The 21,609-nt window shown below is 44.0% G+C and overlaps 1 protein-coding gene across 1 annotated transcript in view; it reads left to right on the top strand.

Annotated features, from left to right (window-relative positions):
- The window catches only part of csmd3b (CUB and Sushi multiple domains 3b), a 425,045-nt gene that overhangs the window by 161,904 nt on the left and 241,532 nt on the right, over positions 1-21,609 (top strand). The window contains 7 exon segments of the mRNA XM_090209281.1: positions 1-87; positions 2,113-2,315; positions 2,596-2,787; positions 3,461-3,599; positions 8,548-8,735; positions 9,071-9,265; positions 10,316-10,432. The exon segment at positions 1-87 is cut by the window's left edge and continues 40 nt beyond it. Coding sequence (XP_090065407.1) covers positions 1-87; positions 2,113-2,315; positions 2,596-2,787; positions 3,461-3,599; positions 8,548-8,735; positions 9,071-9,265; positions 10,316-10,432 — 1,121 coding nt within the window.

The following is a 21,609-nucleotide window of genomic DNA, read 5'->3' as shown; positions in this document are numbered from 1 at the left end:
TATACTGTCCCCAGGATACCCGTTCCCTTACGACAACAACCTCCGTTGCACCTGGATCATTGAGGTGGATTCTGGCAACATCGTAAGGTACTACTGATAATGAATTAGCATTCATCAAGTATCCTCCTTTTCATGTATTGTCCTCTCATGTCTCATCTCTGTGCGTTTCAACAGCCAAGCAAAGGCCCTGCCAAGGTTGTCTTGTTATATCTGTCTAGCAAAAGTACAAGGCTTTACAGCTCTCTCTCACACTCACACGCACATACACTGACAGTTGCTCTGGATAAAAGTGTCTGCTAAATTACTTTGATGGAAAAGTGAATACACTTTCATGGCTTTGAAAGTGCTAGCATCTCATCCAGAAAGCAAACACTGTCCAGTACATCAGTATATCAAATCGAATGTTATTTGTCACATGCGGCGAATACAACATGCTTACTTACGAGCCATTAACCAACAATGCAGAGTACGAAAGTAAGTACGAAAAATTGGCTAAATAAACAAAATAAAAATGGTATAGAGGTATAGAGGTCCTGCATGGCATGGAGCTCGGCCCCAGTGATGTACCGGGCCGTATGCACTACCGTCTGTAGCGCATTGCGGTCGGGTGCCGAGCAGTTGCCATACCAATCCGTGATGCAAGCAGTCTGGATGCTCTCAATGGTGCAGCTGTAGAACTGTTTGAGGATCTTGGGTTCCATACAAAATATTTTTAGCCTCCTGAGGTGGAAGAGACGTTGTCGTGCACTCTTCACGACTGTGTTGGTGTGTTTGGACCATGATAGGTCCTTAGTGTTGTGCACACCAATGAACTTGAAGCTCTCAACCTTCTCCACCACAGACCTCTACCGTCCAATTTCCGCAACTTCGATAGATTGGTAACCAGGCCAACGCGATCAGATCAGCTTGGCTCTGTTGGGCTCAGCTCAGTGGTGTGACAGGGGTACCTCTGTGCTCTCTCCGGTATAGTCTATAGATGCCAGGTCCCTCTTTGTTTTCAGTCTGAGAGCCCAGGTCTAGGCAGTCTAATGAGCCTCAAATGCTCAATCATACATTCAATTATTAGTATTGTATGGAGCCGGAACCGTGTCACCATGGAGGCAAACAATTTGTTCTGTTCCAACTCCCAGTGGCGCACCTCGTTTGAAATCATATTTTTATTCATGACTTGATTTCCTGCCACTGATGTCATGATCAGCACTGTCTGCTGAATGGAAGGAGTGTTATGACCACGAGCACCAATTACTGGCCTAGTTTTCTGACTTATTGCTCCTTTTTTTTTTCTCTCTCTAAAGCATCATTATACCTAGCCAGGAACCTCGGTCTGGCATCACAACAGGACTTTATGTTGTGTTGTATCTAGTTTCCATGTAAAAGATTAACGGACTTTGGCCTTCAGCTGAGTGCTTGCATAAAAAAAGGAGAAAAACCAGAAGAAATAAACGCATACCCTTAAATTTGCCATGCTGTACCAATATCAATGTAGTACCAATACTAATGCAGTACCAATACTGTACCAATATCAATGCAGTACCAATACTGTATCAATATCAATGCAGTACCAAGACTGTACCAATATCAATGCAGTACCAATACTAATGCAGTACCAATACTAATGCAGTACCGATACTGTATCAATATCAATGCAGTACCAATATCAATGCAGTACCAATATTGTACCAATATCAATGCAGTACCAATACTGTATCAATATCAATGTAGAACAAACTGTGTGTTTGTATAAGAGATTCAGTGATTTTACTTGAGTTAAACTCATTTTCTGTGAGGAGCAAAGGTCATCCACAAATGATCTCCTACAAACTCTGCTTTTGGGCAAATTTCTCAAGTTCCTTCCATTATCATCTACCATTATTACTCTGTTATTCTGTGATTTATTGCAAGTAATTTATTGCAGTCTAGGGTTGCAAAATTCCACCAACTTTCTCAAAATTCCTGGGTTTTGCAGTAATCCTGGTGGGAGGTATTTTCCTGATTCCAGGAATCTTCCAACCAGGATTTATGAAAACAAAAATAGAATTTAGTGAAAGTTACCAAGAACTGGTATTTTGCATCCAAACCTAAATGACAATGTTATTCCTCCTCGTCCCTCAGTCTGCAGTTCCTGGCCTTCGACACAGAGGCGTCACATGACATCCTGAAGGTGTGGGACGGTCCTCCTGAGAATGAGATGTCCCTGAGGGAGGTGTCTGGCTCTCTGCTTCCCGAGGGGATACACAGCACCCTCAACCTGGTTACCATCCAGTTCGAGACCGACTTTTACATCAGCAAGTCCGGATTCGCCATCGAATTCTCAAGTGAGTAGTTTACTGGTTGTGAAAAGCCTTTGCAGTGTATATCTTCAAAAGCAATGAAGTCTGGTAGAGCGTACAGGTTTGGGTTATTCTCTGAAATGTTATTGGGCTCAGAGACATTGGTTGGTTATGTGTTTTGAAGGTCGTTATGAAAGATACCGCAACATTCATTATATGTCATGTCAACATAAAGGTGTTATGAATGTCTATGTATGTAATCTTCAAAGTGATTGCATAAAGCCCCTGCATAGATTTGATTCCCTCCCTGTGTTGTGCCTGCCAGGTTCAGTGGCCACCGCCTGCAGAGACCCAGGGGTCCCCATGAACGGCAGTCGTAACGGGGACGGACGAGAGCCGGGTGACACTGTCACCTTTCTCTGTGACCCTGGGTACGAGCTCCAGGGAGAGATGAAGATTACCTGTATCCAGGTGGAGAACCGTTACTACTGGCAACCCAGCCCTCCTGTCTGCATAGGTGAGTGCTTTAATTACAGGTAGAGCCAGGGGGTTGTATTAAGGTGAGTACTAACAGGGACTCAGACCATGCTACTCATCCCCAGCCTCCTAGCCTGCTAATTAACATATTGAATTAAGATCCCTGAGTGTTGCCAGAACCTGCTGGCGCCAAGCAGCACTTGAGCTCTAGAGATGATTGACTGTCATCGCTCTCCAACCGTTTTGAACGAGGCAAAACATTAAATGAAGATCACATTTTTGGAAGCAGATCCCAAGATCTCTCTCACTTTTCAGAGATAGTGTGCTTATAACAAAATCTCGAGGATTCTTGTCAACTCCTGATCACGGGTGTCTTGTTTTAATGTGGCTTTATAACGTCTGATCTGTCAAAACGAACTACATCAGTTACTGTTATGGTTTAAACATTCTGTTAACTTTCCCAAACATTCCCAGGTTTTCCGGAAATCCTGTCTGGAGGATTTCCTAGGTATTCCCTTGTGATTCCGGGAATCTTTCAACCAGGATTTCTGAGAATTTTAGGAACGTTACCAGAATTTTGCAGCCCCAAACACCAGTATATCTCCACAGAATGACATGCAGTTTTCCCTGTGGTACATAACAGAGACAGTTCATGAGTGTCAGAGTCAGACAAGTACATGTTACCTTTTCTCACTTCTCTTCTTCTCTTTCAGCCCCCTGTGGAGGAAACTTGACTGGATCCAACGGCTTCATCCTGTCTCCCAACTTCCCCCACCCCTATCCCCACAGCAAGGACTGTGATTGGCTAATAGCTGTCAACTCGGACTATGTTCTTTCGCTGGCCTTCGTCAGGTAATAGGTGCTAGTTTCCTCCAAAGTGATTAAGGCCTAGTCTCCCTATCAGTTCCACTGCATGCACGCCCCCCCCCCCCCCCCCCCCCCCACACACACACACACATACACACACCCACACACACACTCAACACCGCCACCAAGGTGGACATTAATGGGCATTTTGTCACGACCAAGGTGATTATACAACGGTAACTGCTGACCGTTATCACTGTTATATTAAGATGCAGTTCATGTCTTAGGCGGGTAATTAGCTACCCCAGCTGGACTTCCATGCTCACTTTGTCAGTAATGAACCCATAGTTGGCCTTCCTCAGCTCCCCACGTTAAGGTGCTGTATCAAGACGTCCCAGCCAACGTTGACTGATGCAGACACTTAATGGAAGTCAAAAGGAAGAACTTGTGTTTCACACCTAAATAGTCCCGTTAATTGCGTCCATTTTTCATTTCACCTTTGGCGGCCGCAAGGGCTGTCCCCAACGGACAGAGGTCAAAGGTCAAAACAGGGTTACGTTTGACTGCCGGTAGGGTACACAGTGTGACATAAAGCTGACAGATGTTACCGCTGCTGCTGCTGTAAAGGCCTCTAAGTTAAACCTCTAACTTAAAGTTGTGAAATGAGACCGCCCTCTGCCGCTCCCCTACCAACAGCTAGCTATCTCCTCCTGTTTCTCCCTCTGCCTCTCCCCTACCTGCAGCTAGCTATCTCCTCCTCTTCCTCCCTCTGCCTCTCCTCTACCAGCAGCTAGCTAGCTCCTCCTGCGCCCTGCTCCTCCCTCCGCCTCTCCTCTACTAGCAGCTAGCTATTTCCTCCTGCTCCTCCCTCTCTCTCCCCTACCAACAGCTAGCTAGATCCTCCTGCTCCTCCTTCTGCCTTTCCCCTACCAGCAGCTAGCTAGCTCCTCCTGCTCCTTTTCCTCCCTCTGCCTCTCCCCTACCAACAGCAAGCCAACTCCTCCTGCTCCTCCCTCTGCCTCTCCCCTACCAACAGCTAGCTATCTCCTCCACCTCTCGCCTACCAGCAGCTAGCTATCTCCTCCTGCCCCTGCTCCACCCTCTCTCCGTCTCTCCCCTACCAACATCTAGCTTGCTCCTCCTGTTCCTCCCTCTGCCTCTCCTCTACCAGCAGCTCGCTATCTCCTCCTGTTCCTCCCTCTGCCTCTCCTCTACCAGCAGCTCGCTATCTCCTCCTGTTCCTCCCTCTGCCTCTCCCCTACCAACAGCTAGCTCCTCCTGTTCCTCCCTCTGTCTCTCCTCTACCAGCAGCTAGCTAGCTCCTCCTGTTCCTCCCTCTGCCTCCCCTCTATCTCCTGCCTTTCCTCCCTCTGCCTCTCCTCTATCTCCTCCTGTTCCTCCCTCTTTCTCTCCTCTACCAGCAGCTAGCTAGCTCCTCCTGTTCCTCCCTCTGCCTCTCCTCTATCTCCTCCTGTTCCTCCCTCTGTCTCTCCTCTACCAGCAGCTAGCTATCTCCTCCTGTTCCTCCCTCTGCCTCTCCTCCATCTCCTCCTGTTCCTCCCTCTGCCTCTCCTCTATCTCCTCCTGTTCCTCCCTCTGCCTCTCCTCTATCTCCTCCTGTTCTTCCCTCTGCCTCTCCTCTATCTCCTCCTGTTCCTCCCTCTGCCTCTCCTATATCTCCTCCTGTTCCTCCCTCTGTCTCTCCTCTACCTCCTCCTGTTCCTCCCTCTGCCTCCCCTCTATCTCCTCCTGTTCCTCCCTCTGCCTCCCCTCTATCTCCTCCTGTTCCTCCCTCTGCCTCTCCTCTATCTCCTCCAGTTATTCTCTCTGCCCCTCCTCTATTTCCTCCTGTTCCTCCATCTGCCCCTCCTCTATCTCCACCTGTTCCTCCCTCTGCCTCCCCTCTATCTCCTCCTGTTCCTCCCTCTGCCTCTCCTCTATCTCCTCCTGTTCCTTCCTCTGCCTCCCCTCTATCTCCTCCTGTTCATCCCTCTGCCTCCCCTCTATCTCCTCCTCTTCCTCCCTCTGCCTCCCCTCTATCTCCTCCTGTTCCTCCTTCTGCCTCCCCTCTATCTCCTCCTGTTCCTCCCTCTGCCTCTCCTCTACCAGCAGCTCGCTATCTCCTCCTGTTCTTCCCTCTGCCTCTCCTCTACCAGCAGCTCGCTATCTCCTCCTGTTCCTCCCTCTGCCTCTCCCCTACCAACAGCTATCTCCTCCTGTTCCTCCCTCTGCCTCTCCCCTACCAACAGCTAGCTCCTCCTGTTCCTCCCTCTGCCTCTCCCCTACCTTCAGCTCGCTATCTCCTCCTGTTCTTCCCTCTGCCTCTCCCCTACCAACAGCTATCTCCTCCTGTTCCTCCCTCTGCCTCTCCCCTACCAACAGCTAGCTCCTCCTGCTCCTCCCTCTGCCTCTCCCCTACCTTCAACTCGCTAGCTCCTCCTGCTTTTCCCTCTGCCTCTCCCCTACCTTCAGCTCGCTATCTCCTCCTGTTCCTCCCTCTGTCTCTCCTCTACCAGCAGCTAGCTAGCTCCTCCTGTTTCTCCCTCTGCCTCTCCTCTATCTCCTCCTGTTCCTCCCTCTGCCTCTCCTCTATCTCCTCCTGCCTGAATCAAAAGGGTGACATACATACCTGTCCCTTGGCAGCCCGTGCTGTGCCAGACACGAGGCTGTGGAATATTAATTGGGTGGCTGGCTGTGTGTGTATGTGTGTGTGTGAGAGAGAGAGAGCGAGAAAGAACGAGAGAGAGAGAGAGAGAAAGTGAGTTAACGGTACCACCTCTTTAGCTGCAGCCACTTCTGTTGCTTAGGGTTGGAATGTTGAGGCTGCAAAGCTGTCATCAAGGCAAAGGCTGGCTACTTTGAAGATTCTCAAAAATAAAACATATTTTGATATGTTTAACACTTTTTTGGTTTGTACATGATTCTATGTGTTATTTCATGTTTAATGTTTTCACTATTATTCTACAATGTAGAAGTAGTAAAAATAAAGAAAAACTCTTGAATGAGTAGGTGTGTCCAAACTTTTGACTGGTACTGTAGGTCTCACGACAAGGGACATTCCTTTTTGTTAACAACATGCCAAGTAGACAAATTAGCTGTTTCCTGTTTGTCACAATCAAAATGACACTGTCTGATAATGTATGTGTGTATTGTTGTATTCATTAGCCTTGCTATTAAAAGCGTAGTGTTTTATATTCAAGTTGAAAGCTAGTCACTGCAGTGATGATGACACAGCAGTTTTCAAGCGACCAGTATCGGGCAGCCAATTTGGCTCCACCAGTTAGACAGTTTTTGTCTTTTGTGTAAAGTGAGCTCTGCTCTCTTCTTATTTGAATGGTCTTATCCCACAACACAAGGGAGTAAATAACACAGTGGAATAGTGGCTTTTTGGCAGTGGGACGGTGTTACTGAAGCTCAACCAGGGTGAAAAGCCTTTTCTTCTGTTCTGTCTCGCAGACTTCCATTACACACTCCATTACTGACACCATTCTCTCCCAAAAAGACATGAAATATGAACCCAATGGAAATAGAGAAACTTGAATAATAATACATTGTAACAAAAAACAAAAAGGGACCCAATGCATCGGCAGGGTTGGCATGATAAGGAGTAAGGGGCCTTTGCACCGAGCCCTGGGGGACACCGTTTCTATCTGCAGCAAAGTATTATTATATTGTAAAAAATGACCAATTGCATTGGCAATGTGGTAAAATGTAGATTTCATTGTCATTGTTGCCAAATTTGGGTATTATCATTGCTACATATTCAATTAGTAACCAAGCTAATTGTTTGTTGAGTGACGGCTCCAGAGGCTAAGCGAGAAAAAAAAAAAGATCGGAGCGCATATGGTTATCAAAAATGTAATTACTTTATTAATATGGTGTAGAGCAGGAGTTTTTTCCCCCCATGTTTGGATTGCTATTATCTTACAATGAGCCTTTAGCTTTAGATACAGGCTCAATGAAGTGTGACCGTATCACTTAGCATACTCTTTCAGAAATATTTAAATAAGAAAATACACCTCCCAATCTCTCTTATGTAAATTAGCTTCCCTGATACAGAAATATGTGTGTATGTTAATCTTCACACACACGCACGCACGCACACACACACACACACACACACACACACACACACACACACACACACACACACACACACACACACACACACACACACACACACACATTCTCGGAGATGCGGAGCATGGCAGTGAGCAGTTGATAGTCTGTTTTGTGGTGAGTTCCCAGCTCAAAAGGATATGTGCCTCATCTTTGACTATACCAAAGCAATTACACTCCCTGGGTATTTATAGTTAGTGTCCTCCCACAGCAGCGATAAGGGTAATGAATGTAGCGCTAGCAAGCGTTATTAAAGGAGGATATCATGGTGTTGTCTAGCTCTCCAGCCCTGATCCATAGAGAGAGGTTACGGATGATTTGAGGAATCTATTCATTAGCGTCTGTGGCATTGGGTAGACGCTGGCATCTGAGGCATCTGCCACTGTGTGTCAACGTGAATCGCAGGGCCTTTTGAGTGTTGTCGCTAAACTCCCACCTCGACCGCCAGTCGGAGAGGCCATGAACCCAGATAGTTGTTTCTAGTGTGTAATTTCTCCCTACTACTGTATACTGCATCCAGACAGACACATTGAAACCCAGCTCAGCAGAGAGACAGAGATAATTTCTCAAATATCACCCTCCTCCAGATATTATGATCTGACTGAATTGGATTATAGTCTTTAATCTGATTTCTCTTTCTCTCTCTCTCTCTCAACCCCCCCGTTCTCTCTCTCTCACTCACTCTCTCTCTCAACCCCCCTGTTCTTTCTCTCCCTCTCTCTCTCGCTCTCTCTTCACATCTTTCTCTCTTTCTCTCTCCCCATCTCGCTCTCTTTCTCTCTCTCTCTCTCTTTCTCTCTCCCCATCTCGCTCTCTTTCTCTCTCGCTCTCTCTTTCACTCCCCCTCTCTCTTTCTATCTCTCCCTTTCTCTAGTTTCAGCATCGAGCCTAACTATGACTTCCTGTATATCTACGATGGGCCAGACAGCAACAGCCCTCTGATTGGCAGCTTTCAGGACAGCAAGCTTCCAGAGAGAATCGAGAGCAGCTCCAACACCATGCACCTGGCCTTCCGCAGCGACGGCTCCGTCAGCTACACCGGTTTCCATCTGGAATACAAAGGTAGGACGCTGTCATGCTCTCTTAGATTCTTAGATTTCAGTTTTCTCATAGAGGGAGATTTCTTCTTAGCTGTAAGGTCTAGTTACTTTACCAAAGTCAGAAATATACATAGTTTACTATACATTTTTGCATACGCTGAGTTGAAGGAGAATACAAATGCTTTCTATCTCTAGATTAAACTGTCAGCAGGGGTAGATGTTTTTAGCATTTCAATGATGCGTTTGGTTAGATTCTTCTTTACTCTGATCAACATGAAACTCCCTCCCTGTCTGTGTTACCTGCCTGCGTCTCCTGTTGAAGGTAATTCCTCATGTGTATTTCTACCACCTCTTTAGCCAAGCTGCGTGAGTCCTGCTTCGACCCAGGCAGTGTGATGAACGGAACCAGGCTGGGCAGCGACTACAAGCTGGGGTCCACCGTGACGTTCTACTGCGAGCCGGGCTACGTTCTCCAGGGCTATTCCACTCTCACCTGTATCATGGGGGACGACGGCAGGCCCGGCTGGAACAGGGTTCTACCCAGCTGTCAAGGTTTGGAGCATACCATCGTACCTGTTTATTATTTATTATTTATGAACCTTTATTTAACTGTTGAAGCTATAGATATGGACATAGCTGTGTACTATCACAAAAATAAAATGGGATAAGTGTGTCTACTTAAATGACTAAAATGTAAAATGTCAGTGGGCAACCACAATTTTAAATATATCTGTTAGTTCATTTATTGAGCCAGGGGAGGGGATCCAATACAAATGTGGGAAGGAAAGAAAGAAAGAGAGAAAGAGAGAAAGAAAGAAAGAAAGAAAGAAAGAAGGAAAGAAAGAAAGAAGGAAAGAAGGAAAGAAAGAAGGAAAGAAGGAAAGAAGGAAAGAAAGAAAGAAAGAAGGAAAGAAGGAAAGAATAAGAATCCAAGGATTGGATTTAGTAGCCAGTCTAAAACAATCAATATGGCTTACAGCACACATGCAAGCACACAGAAGATAACCAACCGTACGACTAGACTGCTAAGCTGTTTCCTCAACACACATGCAAGCACACAGAAGATAACCAACCGTACGACTAGACTGCTAAGCTGTTTCCTCAACACACATGCAAGCACACAGAAGATAACCAACCGTACGACTAGACTGCTAAGCTGTTTCCTCAGCACACATGCAAGCACACAGAAGATAACCGTACGACTAGAATGCTAAGCTGTTTCCTCAGCACACATGCAAGCACACAGATAATAACCAACCGTACGACTAGACTGCTAAGCTGTTTCCTCAACACACATGCAAGCACACAGAAGATAACCGTACGACTAGAATGCTAAGCTGTTTCCTCAGCACACATGCAAGCACACAGAAGATAACCAACCGTACGACTAGACTGCTAAGCTGTTTCCTCAACACACATGCAAGCACACAGAAGATAACCGTAAGACTAGACTGCTAAGCTGTTTCCTTATGTGTTTTCCATCCTGGTCTTTTCTGAGCAGATGTCGCTTGGCCAATGTATTGAATAAATGGGTCACATGTTCCCTCCGAAGGTCAAAGCAGGTGTTGAGCTCTGCTCTGTGTGTCTGTTTGTTTCCTCCAGCACCGTGTGGGAGTCGTTCCACAGGGTCAGACGGCACGGTGCTGTCTCCTAACTTCCCCCGCAACTACACCTCAGGACACAGCTGTGTGTACTCCATCTCCGTGCCACGAGAGTTCGGTAAGGACACCGTATAAACTCACACTTTTGTTAGAGAGACTTTTGGTGTGAAATAAGCTCAATGTGGTATGAACTGATGTGGTGCAAAATTTGTTTGGGGTGGGGGGGGGGGCGATATACTTAATTAAAACTACAATAACAGTCTTCTTTGATGCATTTTTTAGAGCGAAATACCAATGTTGAAATAATTCAACATATCCATCGGCTCTTTTGGAAAATTGTACCTTTTCATCTTGATATTAGGCTACAATTTGACGGTATAGGAGTATTTGAACACAGACCTCTGCTGTATAAATATTTTAGAGTTCTTTATCCAATTTCATTCATTCATCAGTATTAGTCCCCCATGGGTAGCTACAGGAAAGTCTTCCGGGCAGGTGCTTTATTAGGATTCGCTGAAAGTTCTGTGGGTTCAGACACAGCAAAGTACTGCTCACCTGTAACTAAGCAACGAGCCATCGATTTTCTGTCACGCAAGGCTTTAAAAGCGTTTTGATGGCATAAGGACTTGTCTCGCAGGAGGGTGAGATATAAATGGCTGCTTTTACACAGGCAGCGCAATTCTGATATTTTTTTCCACTAATTGGTCTTTTGACCAATCATATCATATCTTTTCACATCAGATATTTTTCAGAACTGATCTGATTGGTCAAACTTGACCTGTTTCAGCATTCTAGCCTGTTATATCTCAGTGTTACATTTATTTCTTGCACTTGATTCACACTGCCTTCCTCAATCAATATGTGAACATTGGTAGTGGAAAAGTCAATTGTGTTCCAATTAACCCGCTCCAGTCCAAGCCCCGTCTAAGCCAGGGGATGGGTTTCTACTGAGCTATGTGGAATTGTTTTAAGAAGGTCATAGCAAGGATCATTTAGCTATTTGATTTAGAATTGTATGACCCCCTTGAAATATCCCCCCAAAAAGTATATCAGCGGGGCCGGAGAAAATTGACTCTATACATTTCAGCACCCTGGACAGCAACCATTGGGCTGTCTCTGAGGGGTGGTACATTGGACAGAGCTACAAATGGCACCACATTCCTTACATAGTACAGTCTATGGGCCCCGGTCAATATTTTAGTCTTATCCAGTTAACTCACGGGGACTATTATAAGCTCCACCAACGTTAGTTTAGGAATGATTCAGCTTCTTTTTAATTTATTTTATATAAAATAGTTGATTATGTATGCCAAACACAATACAGATTTAACTCTGGTTACTCAGTTTTGCTCACACAGTGGGGGGGCAATGGGAAGGATTGGTGTGAAGATTACTCCTCATTTCTATCCCTCTGTATGACCCAGTCCTGTCAGTCCTCTAACTCTGAGTTCACAACACTGCTCTCTCAAACCCAGAGATATCTATTTAAAAGGAGTGCATTTGTTCTCTAAAGCCGGATACAAAAGGCCTAGTGTGGATTTGCTGAGAGGGGATTGACTCCTTGACAGCCCTTCTAAACACACACATACAGTGTGTGTGTGTGTGTGTTTCGTGTGTGCATGCCAGTGTGTGTTCGTGGGCGTGCCCGCGTGTATGTCTTATGATACCCACACAGTATAGTTATAATGTAATAAATTTCAAACTCAATATGATATGATATGATTAAGACGTTGTACTTGAAACCTTCAGCCTGACTAAATAATGTGAAGGAATGTTTGACAGAATGTACTCTAACATACGTTATTTGCTACATTAAAATATTGAAGCGTTGTCTGAAATAAACTAGCTAGCATATCTCCGCCATTATGGGTTTTAAGGTAGAAGTATCTACAAACAATGTCATCTGAAATCTGCCAGCATTTATGAGAGAAGTAATAAAATATTAATTTTGCTGCCACAGTACCTAGCCTGACACAACACCTACAGATGACGTTGTAAGTTTACGTTCACCTTAGCCAATACATTTAAACTCAGTTTTTCACAATTCCTGACATTTAATCCTAGTAAAAATTCCCTGTTTTAGGTCAGTTAGGATCATCACTTTTTTTTAAGAATGTGAAATGTCAGAATAATAGTAGAGAGAAGGATTTATTTAAGCTTTTATTTCTTTCATCACATTCCCAGTGAGTCAGAAGTGTACATACACTCAATTAGAATTTGGTAGCATTGCGTTTAAAATGTTTAACTTGGGTCAAACGTTTCAGGTAGCCTTCCACAAACTTCCCACAATAGGTTGGGGAATTTTGGCCCATTCCTCCTGACAGAGCTGGTGTAGATGACTCCAATACCTTCACTTTGTTGTCCTTAAGCCCTTTTGCCACAACTTTGGAAGTATGCTTGGAGTCATTGTCCATTTGGAAGACCCATTTGCGACCAAGCTTTAACTTGGTTAAATTTTCATTCCTCATGATGCCATCTATTTTGTGAAGTGCACCAGTCCATCCTGCAGCAAAGCACCCCCACAACATGATGCTGCCACCACCGTGCTTCACGGTTGGGATGGTGTTCTTCGGTTTGCAAGCCTCCCCATTTTTCCTCCAAACATAACGATGGTCATTATGGCCAAACAGTTCTATTTTTGTTTCATCAGACTAGAGGACATTTCTCCAAAAAGTACAATCTTTGTCACCATGTGCAGTTGCAAACCGTAATCTGACTTTTTTATGGCAGTTGTGGAGCAGTGGCTTCTTCCATGTTGAGAGCCTGTCAGGCTATGTTGATATAGGACCCGTTTTACTGTGGATGTAGATACTTTTGTACCTGGATTGATTTGCACTTTTCGCACCAAAGTACGTTCATCTCTAGAAGACAGAACGCGTCTCCTTCCTGAGCGGTACGATAGCTGCGTGGTCCCATGGTGTTTATACTTGCGCACCATTGTTTATACAGATGAATGTGGTACCTTCAGGCATCTAGAAATTGCTCCCAAGGATGAACAAAATACATTCTGAGGCTGATTTCTTTTGATTATCCCATGATGTCAAGCAAAGAGGCACTGAGTTTGAAGGTAGTCCTTGAAATACATCCACAGGTACACCTCCAATTGACTCAAATGATGTTAATTAGCTTATCAGAAGCTTCTAAAGCCATGACATCCTTTTCTGTAATTTTCCAAGCTGTTTAAAAGCACCATCAACACTGTGATACAGTGATTTATACGTGAAATAATCTGTCTGTAAACAATTGTTGTAAAAATTACTTGTGTCATGCACAAAGTAGATGTCCTAACCGACTTGCCAAAACTGTAGTTTGTTAACAAGAAATTTGTGGAGTGGTTGAAAAATGAGTTTTAATGACTCCAACCTAAGTGTATGTGAACTTCCGACTTCAACTGTACATCACAGGCTGGGAGCATCAAAGGAGCTGGTGCACTCATGGGTAAAGTGCCTTTCTCAAGGGTGCAATAGCAGTAGGTAGTATGCAGGATATTGAAGCCGGTAACACTCTGGAGATTTCCCTGCAGGTAGCTTGGGGGTTCATACCTTGTATTCTGCAGTAGCTTTGGGTTAGACCTAACAGACTACTGTAAAGTTTCTCTTTCCCGAAACACAAATGACATTCACCTAGACAAGATTAATAGATCAATTGATCAATAGAGACAGAAATAGATGGGAGATGGAGAAGTTGGTTCACCAAAATGGGAGGTTTTGCTTTGCTGTCTAATGCATGACAAACACGGAGCTAACAGGGAGCCTTGATTCAGTGATTTCATTGGATTTCCATTTGAAGGTAATAGGTGTCATGGTTATAAACATAAACAATAATCTTTAGACAATTTATTTTGTGAGCCACGTCATTCATTCTGCCATTCGTTTTGATTGACCTGATCCTTGATCAGTGTGAGCGTTGCATTCTGGACATAATCACTGGTAGAACATCATTAGCAAGGGACAAGAGAGGAGCACACACACACACACACACACACACACACACACACAGACAGATTATTACAAGGTGCAGGCTGTCTTTGGCACATGTGGCTCAATACTAACGGTAGAGGGGCAGATTTCTCACTTCACACCAGTAAACTGGTTGTAATAATAAAGTCATTGCAACCAGCATAGTCGTCTGGGACAGTTGCTCAAGTTTTTAAAGGGGGGTGAATCAGCTTTAATATTGCCGATAGATTGTGGGTTCTACCAATGTAGTTTAGTTTTTTTAGTTTCATTTATTTGCACCAAAGAAAACAAGTGATAAACAACAATATAGATTTTTTTTAAAAGTCTAATTAAAAAATGGTGTGCAGGTGTGGTTGGAAGCCCAAGGGCTTATATGAAAACCACACCACAAAAATAACTATACCACAAACAACGATATACTGTACAATACATAAGTATCAAAAATAAAAATAAAAGGTTAGTTAAAGAAGATAACAAAACCTGCTGATTATAAATTGATAAATAAAATGATCAGCAATCAGGAAGAAAAAAAAACAGTATTTGTTTTGTTTAATGAAATGTGTGTGTGAGAGTGAGGCTATATGGAGGAGATTACTGATTTGTTTGGTTCATCAGGCTGACCTCCAGTCTTCATGGAGGAGATTACTGAGTAGTTTGGTTCATCAGGCTGACCTCCAGTCTTCATGGAGGAGATTACTGAGTAGTTTGGTTCATCAGGCTGACCCCCAGTCTTCATGGAGGAGATTACTGAGTAGTTTGGTTCATCAGGCTGACCTCCAGTCTTCTTGGAGGAGATTACTGAGTAGTTTGGTTCATCAGGCTGATCCCCAGTCTACATGGAGGAGATTACTGAGTAGTTTGGTTCATCAGGCTGACCCCCAGTCTTCATGGAGGAGATTACTGAGTAGTTTGGTTCATCAGGCTGACCCCCAGTCTTCATGGAGGAGATTACTGAGTAGTTTGGTTCATCAGGCTGACCTCCAGTCTTCTTGGAGGAGATTACTGAGTAGTTTGGTTCATCAGGCTGACCCCCAGTCTTCATGGAGGAGATTACTGAGTAGTTTGGTTCATCAGGCTGACCCCCAGTCTTCATGGAGGAGATTACTGAGTAGTTTGGTTCATCAGGCTGACCTCCAGTCTTCTTGGAGGAGATTACTGAGTAGTTTGGTTCATCAGGCTGACCTCCAGTCTTCATGGAGGAGATTACTGAGTAGTTTGGTTCATCAGGCTGATCCCCAGTCTACATGGAGGAGATTACTGAGTAGTTTGGTTCATCAGGCTGACCCCCAGTCTACATGGAGGAGATTACTGAGTAGTTTGGTTCATCAGGCTGACCCCCAGTCTTCATGGAGGAGATTACTGAGTAGTTTGGTTCATCAGGCTGACCTCCAGTCTTCTTGGAGGAGATTACTGAGTAGTTTGGTTCATCAGGCTGACCCCCAGTCTACATGGAGGAGATTACTGAGTAGTTTGGTTCATCAGGCTGACCCCCAGTCTTCATGGAGGAGATTACTGAGTAGTTTGGTTCATCAGGCTGACCCCCAGTCTTCGCTTCAAGTTATTGAGTTGACTATGTGAGGTGAGACAGTGGGGAGGGTGAAGGTTATCCCAGTATCTTGTGTTATATCGCTGCATTTCAGAATGAACCTGGAAGAATCCTTTGAAGGGTTAGGTAAACTGTCTGGGAGGTATGAGCATTTGTAGATGAAAGGGCATAATTGGTGTACATAAATAGACAAGATATTGAGTTTCAAAGGTGCAGATGGAGCCAGGTACAGTTGAAGTCGAAAGATGACACACATACTCAAATCAAATCAAGTTGTTTTGGTCACACACGTGGTTAGCAGATGTTAATGTGAGTGTAGAGAAATTATAGTGCTTCTAGTTCCGACAGTGCAGTAATATCTAACAAGTAATCTAACAATCCCCAACAACTACCAACAACTACACACAAATCTAAAAGGGTGAAAGATTATATGCACATATAAATATATGGATGAGCGATGGACGAGCGGCACTGGCAAGGTGCAATAGATGGTATAAAATATGGTATTTACATATGAGATGAGTAATGTAATATATGTAAACATTATTAAAGTGGCATTATTTAACGTGGCTTTGTTTAAAGTTACTAGTGATCCATTTATTTAAGTGTCCAGTGATTGGGTCTAAATGTAGGCAGCTGCCTCTCTGAGTTAGTGATGGCTGTTTAGCAGTCTGACGGTCTTGAGATAGAAGCTGTTTTTCAGTCACTCGGTCCCAGCTTTGATGCACCTGTACTGACCTCGCCTTCTGGATGGTAGTGGTGTGAACAGGCAGTGGCACGGGTGGTTGATGTCCTTGATTATCTTTTTGGCCTTCCTGTAACATCGGGTGCTGTAGGTGTCATGGAGGGCAGGTAGTTTGCCCCTGGTGATGCGTTGTGCTGACCCCACCACCCTCTGGAGAGCCTTGCGGTTGAGGGCGGTGCAGGCTGTGATACAGCCAGTAAAAGTTTGTTAGGGTTTTGGGTGACAAGCCACATTTATTTAGCCTCCTGAGGTTGAAGAGGCACTGTTGCGGATGATACAGTTTGTAAAATTGTGTATTGTGATTTTGGACTGTTTAATGAAGGAAACTCCAATTCCCTTTTGAGTTGAACTAAATGAACTAAACTAAGTCTTTGATATTAATTACTAGTCTGAGAGAGAGAGAGAGAGAGAGAGAGAGAGAGAGAAGGAAAACTAACTTTTCAACAAAGATCAACACGACACCCTGAGCGTAAATATATATATTGATTGCAATTGTTCCCGAATGAGTGAGCGTTCATGTGCAAAGGATTAGCATTTCAATTGTTATAATTATCACTCTGTAGTGACTTCTCAGGTGACCCCCACTTCCCTTTTGTCTAACAAGCCGCCATGCCGGTTTAGCCCACTAGGGCACATTCTCCTATCATTTCTTGTAACCATATTTACTTTGTTTGTTTTGTTTATGCATTTCTGTGAATTACTTAGTTAGCAATAAATACATGATTTCAGACAATTGATGTATGGATGACTCATAGTGAAGACTGGGTTCGTGCAAATAACCAACAATTTACGACGTTTGGAATGAGACTAACGTGAGGTAACGTAAATAATTAATTAATTCGAAGACTAATTGATCAGATATAAAATATTTGAAAGGTTATATTGGGAAATTATAACTTTGTAAACTGAATATTTTCCTTGGTGCCCCTACTTCCTAGTTAATTACAGTTACATGATTATTCAGTTTAATCGAATAATACTAATTACAGAGAATCTTTGATAAAAACTATCAGTCTTCAATTTAATGATAGTAAAGACACGACAATGTGGATAGGGGGGTGCTCCCTCTGAAGTCCACGATCATCTTCCTTGTTTTGTTGACGTTGAGTGGGAGTTTGTTTTCCTGACACCATGCTCCGAGGGCCCTCACCTTCTCCCTGTAGGCTATAACGTCGCTGTTGGTAATCAAGCCCACTACTGTTGTGTCGTCAAACTTGATGATTGAGTTGGTGGCATGAATGGCCACGCAGTCGTGAGTGAACAGGGAGTACAGGAGGGGGCTGAGAATGCACCCTTGTGGGGCCCCAGTGTTGAGGGTCAGCAAAGTGGAGATGTTGTTTCCTACCTTCACCACCTGGGGGACGTCAGAAAGTCCAGGACCCAATTGCACAGGGCAGGATTGAAACCCAGGGCCTCCAGCTTGATGATGAGCTTGGAGGGAACTATGGTGTTGAATGCTGAGCTGTAGTCAATGAACAGCATTCTTACATAGATATTCCTCTTATCCAGATGGGACAGGGCAGTGTGCAGTGTGATGGCGATTGCATCGTCTGTGGACCTGTTGGGGTGGTATGAAAACTGAAGTGGGTCTAGGGTGGCCGGTAAGGTGGAGGTGATATGATCCTTGACTAGTCTCTCAAAGCACTTCATGATGACAGAAGTGAGTGCTACGGGGCGGTAGTCATTTAGTTCAGTTATCTTTAACACGTTAACACGTTTAAATGTTTTACTCACGTCGGCCAAGGAGAAGGAGTGAAGGGCAGTCCTTGTTAGCGGGTCGCGACGGTGGGACTGTATTATCCTCAAAGCAGGCAAAGAATGTGTTTAGTTTGTCTGGAAGCGTGATGTCGGTGTCCGTGACGTGGCTGGTTTTCTTTTTGTAGTCCGTGATTTCATGTAGACCCTGCCACATACGTCTCGTGTCTGAGCCATTGAATTGCAACTCCAGTTTGTCCCTGTACTGGCATTTCGCTTGTTCGATTGCCAATCGGAAGGAATAACTACACTGTTTATTATCAGCCATATTCCCAGACCTCTTTCGATGGTTAAATGTGGTGGTTCGCGCTTTCAGTTTTGTGTTAATGCCGCCATCCAACCACGGTTTCTGGTTATGGTAGGTTTTAATAGTCACAGTGGAGACAACATCTGCAATGTACTTCCTTATAAACTCACTCACCGAGTCAGAATATAGATCAATGTTGTTCTATTGAGGCTGACCGGGACATATCCCAGTCCGCGTGATCAAAACAATCTTGAAGCGATTTGTCAGACCAGTGTTGAATGGTTCTAGTCATTGGTACATCCTGCTTGAGTTTCTGTCTATTACATAGAGTCCAAGTTCCTTGAGGGCCGTCTTGTTGTCTGCTTGAGGGGGAATGTACACAGCTGTGGCATTAACTGACAAGAATTCTCTTGGGAGGTAATATGGCCGGCATTTGATTTTCAGGAATTCTAGGTCGGGTGAGCAGAAGGACTTGATTTCCTGTATGTTGTTAGGATTACACCATGAGTCGTTAATCATGAAGCATACACCCCGCCCTTCTTCCCAGAGAGGTGTTTAACTCTGTCGGCACGATGCATGGAGAAGCCCGGTGGCTGACCTGATTCCGACAACATATCCCGAGAGAGCCATGTTTCCATGAAACAGAGAATGTTACCATCTCTGATGCCCTTCTGGAAGGCAACCCTTGCTTGAATTTCATCTACCTTGTTGTCAAGAGACTGGACATTGGCGAGTAATATACTCAGGAACGGTGGGCAATGTGCACGTCTACGGAGCCTGACAAGGAGGCCGCTCCGTCTGCACCTTCTGCGGCGCAGTTGTTTTGGGTCGGCTTCTGGGATTAGATCCATTGTCCTGGGTGGTGGTCCAAACAGAGGATCCACTTTGGGAAAGTCGTATTCCTGGTCGTAATGTTGGTAAATTGACGTCGCTCTTATATCCAATAGTTCTTCCCTGCTGTATGTAATAAGACATAAGATTTCCTGGGGTAACAAGGTAAGAAATAATACATAACAAAAACTAAATACGGCCTAGTTTCCTAAGGACTCGAAGCGAGGCGACTCTCTCTGTCGGCACTGTCTCTCTCTCACACACACACACACACACACACACACACACACACACACACATACACACACACATATACACACACACACACATACACACACACACACACACACAGTTATAGGGAGTCCTCCACTAACCCATTCATTCATTCCCCCGGACCTAGAGCCACCACTGTTAAAGAATGCCCTTTTTCATGTTTCATTATTCTGTCACAAAGAATGATATCAGCAATATTTCAGACAATGACAGATTTGGTCTAAAAGATGAATATTGTAGAAGAAAAGAGAGCATAGAAAGAAAGCCCACCTCTCTCTCTCTTTCTCCCCATCTCTCTCTCTATATCTTCTCTATATCTCCCTTTCTCTCCCCATCTCTCTATTCCCATCTCTCGCTCTCTATCTCTCCCCCATCTCTCTCTCTCTCTCTCTCTCTCTCTCTTTCTCTCTCTCTCTCTCTCTTCCCCTCTCTCTCTTCCCCCAGGCACACCATGTGAACACTATGGAGAGATCCTCCTCTTCTCCTCTCCACCCACTCACAACCCCCATGCCACACCACTAATGATCTCCGACTGTTAAATAAGTTAGAATTAAAAGAGCATCTATTGGCTTGCCCTGGGCGTCTACATGTTTCCAGGGACCTAAATGGGCTTTTAATTGTTGTTGAAACGAGGCTTTCCAGTGCAGTGTAAAACAATAACGTTTTATTTTTTATATATATTTTAACAGGGTGTCATATTGAGACTCTTTTTCAAATGAGCCTGCACAATACAAACACACACATCAATACAAAACACACTAAAAGTACTAAATTGCCTCACTTAGATCATTCCCTACTAATGTTTTACATTCCCTACAGGGCAACAGGCAGTCAAGCCTGAGTCTCCCCTGCAACATGATCCACATCTGTGGAGCACAAAAACTAGTACCGTCTCTCCCTAAATCAGAAGCCACCCTTGGAACGTCTTCCACTATCCTTAAATGGAATGGAAAATAAAACTATAAATCATGCTTTACCTTTGACGAGCTTCTTCTGTTGGCACTCCAATATGTCCCATAAACATCACAAATGGTCCTTTTGTTCGATTAATTCCGTCGATATATATATATCCAAAATGTCAATTTATTTGGCTCGTTTGATCCAGAAAAACACTGGTTCCAACTTGCGCAACGTCACTACAAAATATCTCAAAAGTTACCTGTAAACTTTGCCAAAACATTTCAAACTACTGTTGTAATACAACTTTAGGTATTTTTTAAAGTAAATAATCAATCAAATTGTAGACGGGATGATCTGTGTTCAATACAGGAAGAAAACAAACTCAAATCAAATCGAATCAAATCAAATGTTATTTGTCACATACACATGGTTAGCAGATGTTAATGCGAGTGTAGCGAAATGCTTGTGCTTCTAGTTCCGACAATGCAGTAATAACCAACAAGTAATCTAGCTAACAATTCCAAAACTACTACCTTATAGACACAAGTGTAAGGGGGTAAAGAATATGTACATAAAGATATATGAATGAGTGATGGTACAGAGCAGCATAGGCAAGATACAGTAGATGGTATTGAGTGCAGTATATACATATGAGATGAGTATGTAAACAAAGTGGCATAGTTAAAGTGGCTAGTGATACATGTATTACATAAAGATGCAGTAGATGATATAGAGTACAGTATATACATATACATATGAGATTAATAATGTAGGGTATGTAACATTATATTAGGTAGCATTGTTTAAAGTGGCTAGTGATATATTTTACATCATTTCCCATCAATTCCCATTATTAAAGTGGCTGGAGTTGAGTCAGTGTGTTGGCAGCAGCCACTCAATGTTAGTGGTGGCTGTTTAACTGTCTGATGGCCTTGAGATAGAAGCTGTTTTTCAGTCTCTCGGTCCCAGCTTTGATGCACCTGTACTGACCTCGCCTTCTGGATGATAGCGGGGTGAACAGGCAGTGGCTTGGGTGGTT

The sequence above is a fragment of the Oncorhynchus mykiss genome, chromosome 18, assembly GCF_057628025.1.
Source record: "Oncorhynchus mykiss isolate SJ-2025 chromosome 18, ASM5762802v1, whole genome shotgun sequence".
In the NCBI taxonomy this organism is placed as follows: Eukaryota; Metazoa; Chordata; class Actinopteri; order Salmoniformes; family Salmonidae; genus Oncorhynchus; species Oncorhynchus mykiss.
The sequence above is the reverse complement of the archived record's forward strand: the minus strand, read 5'-3'. Positions and strand labels throughout refer to the sequence as shown.